General features: G+C 38.6%; 1 protein-coding gene across 1 annotated transcript in view; it reads left to right on the top strand.

Moving 5' to 3' along the window:
* Nucleotides 1-943: 943 nt before the first annotated feature.
* SLCO1B3 (solute carrier organic anion transporter family member 1B3) overlaps nucleotides 944-13,232 on the top strand; it is a 58,118-nt gene continuing 45,829 nt past the window's right edge. Inside the window, exon 1 of the mRNA XM_039249012.1 lies at nucleotides 944-1,030. Coding sequence (XP_039104943.1) covers nucleotides 944-1,030 — 87 coding nt within the window. The remainder of the gene's footprint in view (nucleotides 1,031-13,232) is intronic.

Below are 13,232 nucleotides of genomic sequence, written 5' to 3'. Positions count from 1 at the left end.
AAACTGAAAAAAAAGTCATTTATTAGTATAAAGTAGCATTGAAAGGTAGAGAGCAGTGTTAATTGTATGCTGCCATTTGTGTTTAAAAAGGAAGATATATGTATTTCATTAAAAATGCATATCACATTTCTGGATAGTATTCACTGAAAACTGGTTTAATTATTCCTCAGAATAAGAAACTGGATGTTGGGTGGACAGGGGCTACAGAAAGATTCTTTAATGTATGTCTTTTTGTTATTTTGTACTTTCAAATACATGTGTTTAAATATATTCAACTGCATACATTTTCTGTTCAAAAATAAATGAACAAAACTAAAGTAGGATTGTGATGGTGGTAAGGTCAGGCATTGCCAGTCTTTCTGAAAGGTACTCTTTAACAAATCCAAACTTAGCCTGCATTTCATACCTGGTTCCCAAAGTATCTCTTCATGAAACTTTCCTAGGCCACTCTATTCACAGTTCTTTACATTATTTTTCTACGCATTTTGACTGTCTACTATGTACAAGGCACTGTTTGGTGCTTTGTAAAACTATAAAGATGAATTAAACATATATTTGCCTTCCTAAATTTTATAATGTAGATATGTGAAACATTTAAATTTGTATTTCTGTACTTTAAATTTTTTATCTCATCTAGTATATGATCTAGACTATTCATTTGTTGTTTCAAATTATTTTCAGAAATTTATCTTCCCAAATTATAATTCCCAAAAGTTAGGACTCTGTGTTTTCATGTGTTTCTCCTCCTTTTGTGTCTAGCATTTGCGTAGTGCTCTGGACTTTGAAGACCCTGAAAGAGTATTAGTGGTTTCATCAATTGATTGATGTCAACTTTGCAGCGTATTCCTTAATTATATATTGTCAGAGTGAAATAAGTTATCCTTTTTCTCCTTAAACAGGTGGTCATTTCAAACCAAGAATCAACCACAATTGAAAACACTCAATGATGGACACAAATCAACATTTGAAAAAGACAGCAGAGGCAACACCTTCAAAGAAAAGGGAAACTAGATGCTGCAATGGATTCAAGGTAGAAAAAGTTTCATGTTTCTGAATTAAAATAAGTGAAGGGGGGATTTAAAAAAAACATAGCCAATTTTAAAAACAATATTGTATTTCAAATTAGCATTTTTAACTAAAGCATACACTAAAATATTAATAGAATGCTTTATATCTTGATTTAAATGAGTCTTTAAATCTGAAAAAGGGAATTTCTTGGTAATATTTCCAATGGGTAAGAGTTTGTTAATGTTAAAAATTTAGAAATCTTTTGATTTAGAAATCTTCTCTTTGGCTCTTTTTGTCTTAAAATCAAATGGTAGACTGTATTGGGATTTTTCTAGAATTTCATAAAATAAAGTACTCCCTGAGCACAGTGTTGAAGAAACCAAGATTCCGGAAAATTGAGAAGTTTGCCTGTACTCACCCAGCTTGTAATCAAAAACCATAAACCCACGTCAAAGCCTTTAAACCCCTGTAGAAAAGTTTTGAAGAAATTTTAAAAAATTGTTTTACCAATATTTGAATGCTTTGTTTTTTTTGTTTTTGTTTTTTTACTCAAATCTGTAGTCGTAATTGCTGAATAAGGACTATACAGAAATCCGACTCAGTTGGAATAATGTTATGTAAGGTCCCTTTTAACTTTGTCCAGAGAACATGTTTGTTTGTTTTCAGATATTACTGATAAAGTCTGTTCTGATGAAATATTTGAATAGCAGTCAATAGGTAAAAGGTAGTGGTGCATGTAAGTCTAAGGGTAAAATGGTGTGCTGGGTTGTTTCTGCTTCTTTTTAACATTGAGGGTTACGGTAATTTCATTTGCATATGCATAGTAAAGTGACAGCAATCTGGCTGAAATAATTAAAATTGCCCGAATGGTCCCTTGCAGCATATCTGGAGAGGAGCTGGAAGTTAACAAGTTAGTGTATATAACGTATGCTAATTGCAGTCTGATAATCAGGATCAGAGAGTAATAAATTAACAATAGAAGCTAACATTGAGCACATGTTATATGCCAGAGACTGTTCTAGTGTTATATTTCTTTCAATAGATTTATTCCTTACCACGACTGCATCGTCCAGATGCTATTATCTCTCTTTTACAGATGAAAAAACTTAGATACAGAGAGGGCAAATGAATCCTTTTCAGTCCCCAAGCTGGTAAGTAGTGGAGCGAAGGTCTGAACCAGGCAGTCTGATTCCAAATCCCATGCTCGCAATTCTCTTCCTCATTGCTAAAGTAACTGTAGCTTTCCATAATATTAGTCCCCTTAAGACGTTCTGGTAGGTAGGGATTTATAAGTAGGCTATTCAAACATCTTCCTCATTCTGTATTTTCAAATATTCACCTTCATATGAAATAATCCAGTATCAAGAAACCATAGGATTCTTACACTTATTTACATGCAGGGGCACACATGTTTACACATGTTGTTATCGACATGTATATACAAACTCAAAACTGCATAAAAGTGGAAATAGATAATAGGCCTTTTAAAATAACAACAGTATAATTTGATTCTTTCTTATCCCTGTCCCTCAATTTTTAGACTAAACCAAAAACATCATATTATATGTATATATATTCTTCATCTTTACACTTGACATTTCTGTGTTTCATATTTCTTGTACTTTTATGTAATAATAAAAATTCTAGACAGGACAGTAGTAATGCATCATCATCAAAAACCATAAATAATAGGACAAAAGTACCTTCATTCCCACTCACCCTCCAAAAATAATGAGAATAACCATCCTTTATGTAACCCTCAATTCTATTTATATCCTGTGTTTCCTCTCATTTACTTTCCATATTAGCCTTTAGCCTTATTAGCCTTTTTGCTATTTATCGAAAATGCTGAGCAAACTTCTGACTTGGAGAAGTTTGCACTTGCTGTTTTCCCATCTGAATGTTCTATTTCCAGATACCTTGCTCCTTCATCTTATTTACGTTTCTATTTAAACATAACCTCATCCTTGACCACCCAGCATAAAATACCCTTTTCTATTCATAAGTCTTTAATCAAATTTGTTTTTTTCAAAGCATTTATCACCACCTGACACAGACACACAAACACACATAAGTATATGTGTGTGTGCACACGTACGCCTTTAATGGCTTAAAAATAAGTATGTTAGAGTTCTCTCATAATCATAAAGTCCTGAGGTTCAGAAGTCTGAAATGAGTCACAATGTACTAAAATCAAGATGTTGGCAAGGCTGTGTTCCTTTCTGGAGGCTCTAGGGAGAAAATCCTTGCCTTTTCCGCCTTCTAGAGGCTGTCCAAAGTTTGTGGCTAGGCTCACTTTCATATGCAGAAAGGTCAATCAAGTAATGCTCACGCCGCATCATATGAATACTGACTTTTAATCCTCCCTCTTCCACATTTAAAGGACCCTTGTGATCCCATTGGGTTAACCAGGATAATTTAGTATAATCTCTCTAAGGTAATCTGATTAGCAACTTTAATTCCATGTATAACCTTAATACCTCCTTGCCATGTTACCTAACATAGATAGGCAGAATAACAGCCCTCAAAGAAAGATGTCTAGGTCCTAATCTCTAAAACCTGTGAAAAAATATATACAGTTTGTGCATGTACTTATTTATTTATATTTACATATGTATATACATATATAATATGCACTGTTTGTATATGATATATGTTTAATATACTTATATATTTTATAAGGAATCCCCAGGTTGAATTTTAGTAGCCTCTCCAGGCCAGAAGCCAAGCCAAGTACTTCCCATCAGGCCTATAATACCTATAGAATTGGGCAAATTCTTCTTCAAGAGGTCCCCCAAGATATCCTGAGGTTCCAGCACCTGCCAGGAAGTGACCTTCTTTACTCACCTGGAGAGACTGCTGGGAACTCTGTAAGCAAGGTGTCTGGCCAACATTTCCAAAGGCCTTATGGCTCCATGTTTCATAAAGTCAACATTAGTTCCTTAAAGCTGTCTGGTCATATTTGAGTCTATGCATGTCACTCTCAAATATGACACTCCAGTCAAAGCCTTGGTAAAATAACCAGTATTTCCAGTGATAACCTGTTACAAGATGAACAGATTCTTAGCAAACTTATGCAAACAATTGTAATTGCCATAAAAGAAAGAATACTCACTGGGAGTTTTTGAATTTTAGAGGGTTTAGGTAGAGAGAAAAGATAAATGCTTCAGTTTACAAATGAATACTTCATGATATTTCTGTATCTCATAGATATCTTAAGAGAAAGTTTCCTTAATCTGGATAAGCAAACATTAGAGGACCAGCAATATTTCCAACAAGAGTCACAAAACTATAATCTTCCTCAGTTCATTTAGTCCCATGTTCCCTATTCTTGTTCAGTTTGAATGCAGCTTTTTAGCTCTAGAAATTCTTACCCATTTCAGTATTAATCTTAAAGATGTCAAATACCTGTATTTGTCCCAGAAGTCCTTTCTATGCATATCTTTGAAGAAGAAACACATTTTGTGAGAGAATAAGAACAATTATAAATGACAAAATCTCAGAAATGGACATCGTTAAAGATCTGACGAGCGTTCATGATGATGCAGTTAACAAAGATGCAATTAATCAGAATATTAAGTGATGACCTTATACCAAAACATTAAAACTTTAGGAATTGCATATATATTTGGATAGTTACAGCATTTACCCATGCAATATAACCTAAGGTTTACCATTGTATGACAGTGGTTTTCCAAGTAACTTAGCATCCCAAATAAAAGGGCCTAATTGATCAAAAGACTTCTTTTACCATTTAAATCATGGGAAGTTTGTTAAAACCTTAGGAAGTTATAAAGCACATCCTAAATAGGATTATAGATCATTACAAACCTTAAAACTTTATTTATTCAACCAAAGTGGCAATAAAAGATCCTAAAGGTGACTGTATAGCACTATATAGTTGTTAGCAAAACCTAGCTCCTTTAACATTGAGAAGTTTTAACTAAGCAATCAAAGACCTGATAAAGATGAAACCTAAAGCTTTGGTTTACTTGGCAAACAAAAGAGAAAACCACTGTTTACATTGTCTTATCAAGAGCAAATCAACAATTCAAGAAAACTTTGTCTTTTGAACAGAGCGAAAAGCAGAGTTTCAAACTTATACCAGTGTACTTTTCAAATTCCGTTCATCTCAACCTTAGTCCATCCTGAACACACATAAAATTCCTTTCCAAAGATTTCCCTTCACGAACCTTCTACAACTTTCCTTTGCCTTCAAACTTTGTCCCAAAGCCATTTCTCTCCAAACAATCCGACTCATTTAGGACATAATTACCCTCAACAAAAATGTGTTTTCATTCCTTATTCCTTTCTTACATACCCCCCACTTGCCTACATACAAGGTTGCTTTCCTTCTTTTCCAGCAGTCTTAAGTACACTTAGCAGAATTTAACTCTTGGGAAACCTTAGTCTCCAGTTGAGGACTTAGTAACCAATGGAGAGGTGTTTACACCGGAATTGTTTTAGATGGTAAATTCATGAACCAATTAAGCACAAAGCATTTTTTCCAATGGGTCCAAATAGCCTTAGTTTCTGTGCAATAGGAAGTTAAAAACCCAAACCTATGTTCAGTAATCATACATTCCACTTGGAAAAGACCTAGATGTCCATGGAGGTGCACTTTGCTCCTTGACCTCCAGGGTGGGAGGAGGAGCCAATGTGCCCCAGGCACTGAGGTTGGTATAGGAACCAGTTATGCAGACCACGCCCAAGTTAGTGCAGAAACAGGAGGGAGAGGAGAAGGCAGAAGAGGCAAGGTGACAGCAGGAGGCAGAAAAGAAAAACCTGATTCAAAATCTTAGCTCAGACAGAGGAGCGGAAGCCATGTTTTTTCCAACAGAGTGGAAATATGGAGTCCACATCAGGCCAGAGAAGATTGGGAATTTCCCCCAAACAAATGGAGTTTCAGCAACTGCTTGGGAATATTCCTTAAAGTCCCCATACTGAGGTAGACTAACCACAGTTGGCTCCAATTACAGCTGTTAATCTGGGAAATGAATGAGAGAGAAGCCCTCACATCTATTAGGCAGAGGAAAAGAGAGAGTTAGCGTCCCCTTCAGTCTGATTCTATCTCAGCCAGACCAATAAGGTCCCCTTCTCAAGGTTCCTCCAGATATCAGCTGAGTTTGGGGAGCCCTTTCCAATTCAGGCACTCACTCTTCCAGTGTCCCTTTTCCTTGCAGTAGGCACATTGGTCTTTTGCTAGAGGGGGCTCTGGGCTTTCGCCTTCGATGACTGAAGCTTTTCCATCTTTGCACTGTCCTTTTCTTTCTTTCTTTCTTTTTTGATGCTTTATTTTATTTCTGAGAGAGAGACAGCGTGAGCAGGGGAGGGTCAGAGAGAGAGGGAGACACAGAATCTGAAACAGGCTCCAGGCTCTGAGCTGGCTGTCCGCACAGAGCCCGACGTGGGGCTCGAACCCACGAACCGTGAGATCATGACCTGAGCCACCCAGGCGCCCCGCACTGTCCTTTTCTTCCAGTGCTGCTGAAATAGGGTGACCCTCTTCTTTAGTCTTTTCTCAGCTTTCCTCTCAGCTGTGACTTCCCTGTTCTTGAAAACTTTATTGGCAACCTCTATCAGCTGAGTGATATTTGTCCTACCAAAGCACTCTAGCTTTTATTTCTCCTGATACCTGGGGCAGTCTGGGCCACAAAGTAGATATTTGCCATTTGTTGACTTTCCAGTATCTTGGGGTCAAATAGGATGTATACCTGTATGCCTTACATAGTCTTTCATAGTAGTCTCTGGGAGACTCTCCAGGTTGCTGAGTGACCATTGATACTTTAGGCATGTTCATGGGCTTTTTGGCTCTAGCTTGAATTCCCCGAAGGAGAGCCTCTTGATACCAATGGATGTGAGCCTGTCCTTCTTCTGTGGTAAAGTCCTATGTTGGGCGTTCTTCAGGTGTGGCAGTTCAAGCCTAGGCAGCAGGGTCATTAATCTCCAGCGGTGTGTGGTCTTCTAGGTACTGTCGTGTATCCCTCATTATTCTCCTACCCTTAAACAGAGTACAGAGTAACTGTTGGCAATCTTCCCAAGTTGGTTGATGGGTCTGGAAGAGGGACTCCATCAAGTTGACCATTGCTTGTGGCTTTGATGGAGTGTTGTGTTTTCAGTAAAGGAGGTCAGTTGTAGAGAAGAGCTGCTAATACATCATGGAACAGCCGGGCTGGGCTATTCCATCCTCATTCTGTCTTTCATGTTCTCTCGTCTCCCTTACTGGCATTTGGAGAGCACCAGGTCTGGGTCTGGGGCACAGTCTGGTGGCTGGCCCTGGTGAGAGAGGATTTTCCAGGTTCGGGGGTGGAGGAAAGACAGATGGCAGAGGAGTTTCAGGCCCCAGAGCAAGAGGGAGGGGGCCCAGTGAGTCATAAGGTGGCGGAAAGACAGAGACTTCCTCTGGGTCCCCTTCCAGAGGAACTGGGAGAGCAGTGGGCTGCCTCTTCAGTTCTCTGGGTGAGTCTCCAGGTATGGGAGCTAAAACCTTTGCCTGACTCTGCTTGTTATAGATGAGTCACACCCAAGGTGGGAGATTTCAGACAATTTCAGGCCAGGAGTTGATATATATAGAAATTGGTCAGGGTGACCTGAGTTTCCAGTGACTATTAGCCAAACCTGCTGTACCACTTGAGCATCTAATGTCCCTTTTGGGGGCCATCCTACATTGAACATGGGCCATTCTAGTTCACAAAAGGTCCTTAGCTTCCCAGGTGTCATTTTCATCCCATAGTCACCTGATAATCCCTTCTTTGCACGGTCCCAACCCTGTAATGTTCCTGTGAGCTGGTGTCACAAAGACAAAGGGGTAAGGGTGCCCCGTCTAATGAGGAGTCCAGTCAGATGCCTATCTGGCCATGTCCTGAAGGAACTTGGGTGATACTTAGCTGTAGCTGTCTCACCTTTGTAACTTATAATTGGAAACTATTCTGATGCCGCCATGGACTGTATGCCATTCACCACGAATCGCAGATGGGCCCACTCAGAGTCCATAGGCTTTTGGGGACATTAAGGGTGTCCACCCATGGAGCCACAGAATCAAACCCAGCAGGCAAGCCAGGCCGAGTCGCACATTCACACTCACATACACCTCAGAGGTTATTACATTCCATCCCATAGAATTTTTACAGATGAGACCACTGGGGTCTCCAGGGAGTGATCAGCTCTCCCTTCCACCACTGTGGGCGGGCAGGACAGTACAGATTTAGGGCCCAGGCCTTACTGGTTTCCCACATCAGTTCCAGATCCTTACTTGCCAAGTCTCCTCATAGTCCAGCAGGAACAACAGAGCGGGGCTGCGGAGCAGGAGACTGCCACGTGCCTTCTCCTTTTTGATTCCTCACTTGTCACTGCCTCACCATTCTTCCAAACCAGTGGCAACAATGGGCCAGTGCGGTTGGGTTTTCCAGTCAGGGAACTAAATACATTATGGAACCAGGCTGGAACGCTGGCAGAAAAACCAAGTGGCACTCGGAGGTCTTGGTGGATCAGAGGCTTATTTAACATCTGCTGGCTCAGAGGAGACAATTTCTCCAAAGATCTGAGCCCCGAATGCAAGTGGGAAGGGGTAATTTATAGCGTCTACTTCTGCATTCCTGGTGGTTTTCGCAGGTGCAGCAAACAGGGAAGGAAGGACCCGGAAGAGGAGTCTCTAAGCTAGGAAATAGAGCATGTTTTAGTCCCATTGGCTATCTTATGGTGCAGAACTTCATTTATTTTCCCAACAGCTAGGTAGAATATTCTATATATGTTGTTCTGTTTCATTTGGTTTATAGTATTGTTCAAGTTCTCCATTTCCTTATTGATCTTCTATCCAGATGTTCTATCCATTATTTAAAATAAAGCATTAAAGGCTCCTACTATTACTGTATTGCCATATATTTTTCTGCTCTATTATATATATATTTCTGTTCTGTCAATGTTTGATTTATATATTTAGGCACTCTGATGTTGGATACACATATATAATTGTTCTATCTTCCTGGTCAATTGACACTTTCTTGATTATATAATGTCTTTTTGTGTTTCTTATGACATTTCTCCTTAAATTCTAGTTTGTCTGACGTCAATGCAACCATTCCTGTTCTCCTTTGGTTACCAACTGTGTGAAGTTACTTTTTCCATCACTTCACTTTCAACCTTTATGTGTCCTTGAATCTAAAGTGAGTTTCTTTTAAACAGGGCAGAGTTGAGTCTTTTTGTACATTCAGCCACTTTATGTCTGTTGATTGGGGTATTTAATCCTTTTACATTTAAAGTACAATAGTACTATTAAAGTACTTTAAATTACATTTAAAGTAATTATTGATAGGAATGATTTACTATTGCTAAAGTATTGTTTTCTGTTAGTCTTATAAAAATATACTTCAGAGATATTTAGGCTTTGGTTCCAGACCACCCCCAGTAAAGCAACTATCATAGTAAAGAGAGTCAAATGATTATTTTGGTTTCTTAGTTCACACAAAGATAGATTTACACTATAATGTAGTTTAAGTGTGCAATAGCATTATGTCCAAAAAAAAAAAAAAAAAGAAACCAATGTACATACCTTAATTAAAAATACTTTATTGTTAAAAAATGCCAACCAGAAATTTATAATTGTTTTGCTGGTGGAGGGTCTTGCCCCAAAGTTCATGGCTGTTGAATGATCAGGGTGGTAGTTGCTGAAAGTTTGGACAGCTGTGGCAATTCCTTTTTTTTTTTTTCCTAATGCTTATTTATTTATTTTGGGAGAGAGAGAGAGAGAGAGAAAGAGACTGAGAATGAGCAGGGGAGGGGCAGAGAAAGAGGGAGAGAGAGAGAGAATCCCAAGCAGTCTCTATACTGACATTAGGCTCAACTCATGAACTGTGAGATCATGACCTGAGCTGAAATCAAGAGTCAGACACTTAACTGAGTGAGCCACCTAGGTGTCTTGTGCTGTGGCAACTTCTTAAAATAATACACAGTGAAGTTTGATACATTTATTGACTCTTCCTTTCACAATTTCTCTGTAGCATGAAATGCTGTTTGATAGCAGTTCACCCACAGTAGAACTTCTTTCAAAATTAGAGTTAATCTTCTCAACTCCAGCTCCTGCTTTATCAGCTAAGTTGATGTAATATTCTAAATTGTTCATTGTCATTTCAACAATCTTCACAGCATCTTTACCAGGAGCAGATTCCATCTCAAGAAACTAATTTTCTTCATTTATCCATAAGAAGCAACTCCTCTTCCATGAAAGTTTGATCAGGAGATTGCAGCAGTTCAATCAAAGCTTCAGGCTCTACTTCTAAGTCTAGTTCTCTTGCTATTTCTACCGTATCTGCAATTACTTTCTCCTGAAGTCTTGAACCTTCAAAGTCATCCATGCCAGGTGAAACCAACTTTTTCTATACTCCTGTTAACGTTGATATTTTGAAACCTTCCCATAAATCGTGAGTGTTTCTAATAGCATCAGAGTGGTGAGTCCTTTCTAGAGGTTTTCAGTTAACTTTGCCTAGATCCATCAAAGGAATGACTATCTATGGCAGCTAAACCTTATGAAATGTATTTGGCAAATAATAAGACTTGAAAATAAAAATTTCTCCTTGATCCATGGGCTGCAGAATGGATGTTGTGTTAGCAGGCATGAAACAAAATGACAATAATAACATCAAAGATCACTGATTACAGATCACCTTATTAAATATAATAATAATGAAAAAGTTTGAAATATTGCAAGAATTATCTAAATGTGACACAGAAACATGAAGTGAGCAAATGCTGATGGAAAAATGGTGCTGATAAATTTACTTGCCAAGTTTTTGTTTGTAAAAAGCACATCTGCAAAGCACAACAAAGTGAAGGCTCAATATAATGAGGTATGCCTTTAGTTCTTTTATCTGTTTTTTTTTTCTGCCTTGTCTTTCCTTGTGTTTTGTTATTTTTTTAAATACATGTATATTGTTCTGCTTGATGGTGCCCTCTTAAGTCCCTTAAACTTTCTTTGCTCTTTTTCTTTTTTTTTAAATTATAGTTTATTATCAAGTTAGTTTCTGTATAACACCCAGTGCTTATCCCAACAAGTGCCCTCCTCAACGCCCATCACCTTTCTTCCCCTCTCCCTCACCTCCATCAGCCCATCAGCCCTCAGTTTGTTCTCGGTATTCAAGAGTCTCTCATGATTTGCCTCCCTCCCTCTCCCCAACTATTTTTCCCCTTCACCTCCCCCATAGTCCTCTGTTAAGTTTCTCCTGTTCCACTTATGAAGTGAAAACAAATGGTACCTGTCCTTCTCTGCCTGACATTTCACTCAGCATAACACCCTCAAGTTCCATCCATGTTGCTACACATGGCCAGATTTCATTCTTTCTCATTGCCATGTAGTATTCCATTGTATAGATAAACCACATCTTCTTAATCCATTCACCAGTTTTTGGACATTTAAGCTCTTTCCATGATTTGGCTACTGTTGAAAGTGCTGCTGTGAACATTGGGGTATATGTGCCCCTATGCATCAGCACTCCTGTATCCCTTGGGTAAATTCCCAGCAGTGCTATTGCTCAGTCATAGGGGAGTTCTATTGTTAATTTTTTGAGGAACCTCCACACTCTTTTCCAGAGCAACTGCACCAGTTTATATTCCCACCAACAGTGTAGGAGGGTGTGCATTTCTCCACATCCTCACCAGCATCTATCGTCTCCTGATTTGTTCATTTTAGCCACTCTGATTGGCATGAGATAGTATCTCAGTGTGGTTTTGATTTGTTTTTCCCTGATGATGAGTGATGTTGAGCATTGTTTCATGTGCCTATTGGCCATGTGGATATACTCTTTGGAGAAGTGTCTGTTCATGTCTTTTGCCCGTTTCTTCACTGGATTATTTGTTTTTTGGGTATGGAGTTTGGTGAGTTCCTTATATATTTTGGATACTAGCCCTTTACCTGATATGTCATTTGCAACTATCTTTTCCCATTCCATAGGTTGCCTATTAGTTTTACTGATAGTTTCCTCTCCATGCAGAAGCTTTTTATCTTGATGAGGTCCTCTTTGCTCTTTTTCATTCTTTTCTATTTTAATTATTCTGACTGAATTCCTGAGTCATACAACTGTATTGAAGGCAGCCAAAAATAATATAATAGCTGTGTATTATAATACATTGAGTAATTTAATTGCTGAGAAGGGAAACTAAGATCAATACTAAGAGTATTGAGTCCAAAGTACAAAGGTGAAGTAGACGATAAACTTGTGAAGACTTCAGAGCAGAGGCTTTTAGTTGCTAGGAGGTTTCTCTTTATTCCTTTTAAAAGGAAGTGCTAGTAAATGATTAATGAATTATATCAAAGTCTGCCATTTTGAAACTCTAGTACATATTAAAAGATTATACTTAAATTATTATATTAAAGACCTAATTTATGACAGAAGTTCACTTTTTTGAAGTTCACCTTTTAATAAAGCATTTTAAAATTTGTAAGTAGCTAAAGGTAATCACATAGTCAACTGGCAAGATATCATGAAAAGCTTGGGATTATGACAGTGAATCCATAAAACTGGCTGAAATGAATCAAGTAAGAAAGATGGGAATACACAGAAATAAAAATGACAGTCTGTAGCAGCGCCTGGGTGGCTCAGTTGGTTAAGCATATGATTCTTGATTTCAGCTCAGGTTATGAGCTCACATTTTCTGGGATTGAGCCCAGAGTTAGGTTCTGTACTAACAGCACAGAGCCTGCTTGGGATTTTTCTCTCACCCTTTTGCTCTGCTTTTCCCCCACCTACATGCTTCCTCCTCCTCCTCCTCCTCCTCCTCCTCCTCCTCCTCCTCCTCCTCCTTTTTCTTCTTCTCTTTCTCTCTCCCTCTCTCAAAATAAATAAACTTAAAAAATGTTTTAGGATCACCTGGGTCCCTCAGTTGGTTATTGGCTGACTGACTCTTGATTTCAGTTCAGGTCATCTTCTGACGGTTTGTGAGATTGAGCCCCACATTGAGCTCTGAGCTGATAGCTCAGAACCTGCTTGGGATTCTCTCTCTTCCCTTCTCTCTGCCTCCTCCTCCACTCACATGCACTCTCTCTTGCTCTATCTCTCAAAATAAATAAATAAACTTTAAAAAAGTTTTTTTTAATGTTTAAATTTTTCTGAGAGAGAGAGAGACAGTGTGAGCAGAGGAGGGTCAGAGAGAGAGTGAGACACAGAATCTGAAGCAGGCTCCAGGCTGAGCTGGCAGTCAGCACAGAGCCCGACGCGGGGCTTGAACCCACGAAC

This window comes from Hyaena hyaena, unplaced genomic scaffold (assembly GCF_003009895.1).
Source record: "Hyaena hyaena isolate Hyena2069 unplaced genomic scaffold, ASM300989v1 scaffold_326, whole genome shotgun sequence".
Lineage (NCBI taxonomy): Eukaryota > Metazoa > Chordata > Mammalia > Carnivora > Hyaenidae > Hyaena > Hyaena hyaena.
The sequence above is the reverse complement of the archived record's forward strand: the minus strand, read 5'-3'. Positions and strand labels throughout refer to the sequence as shown.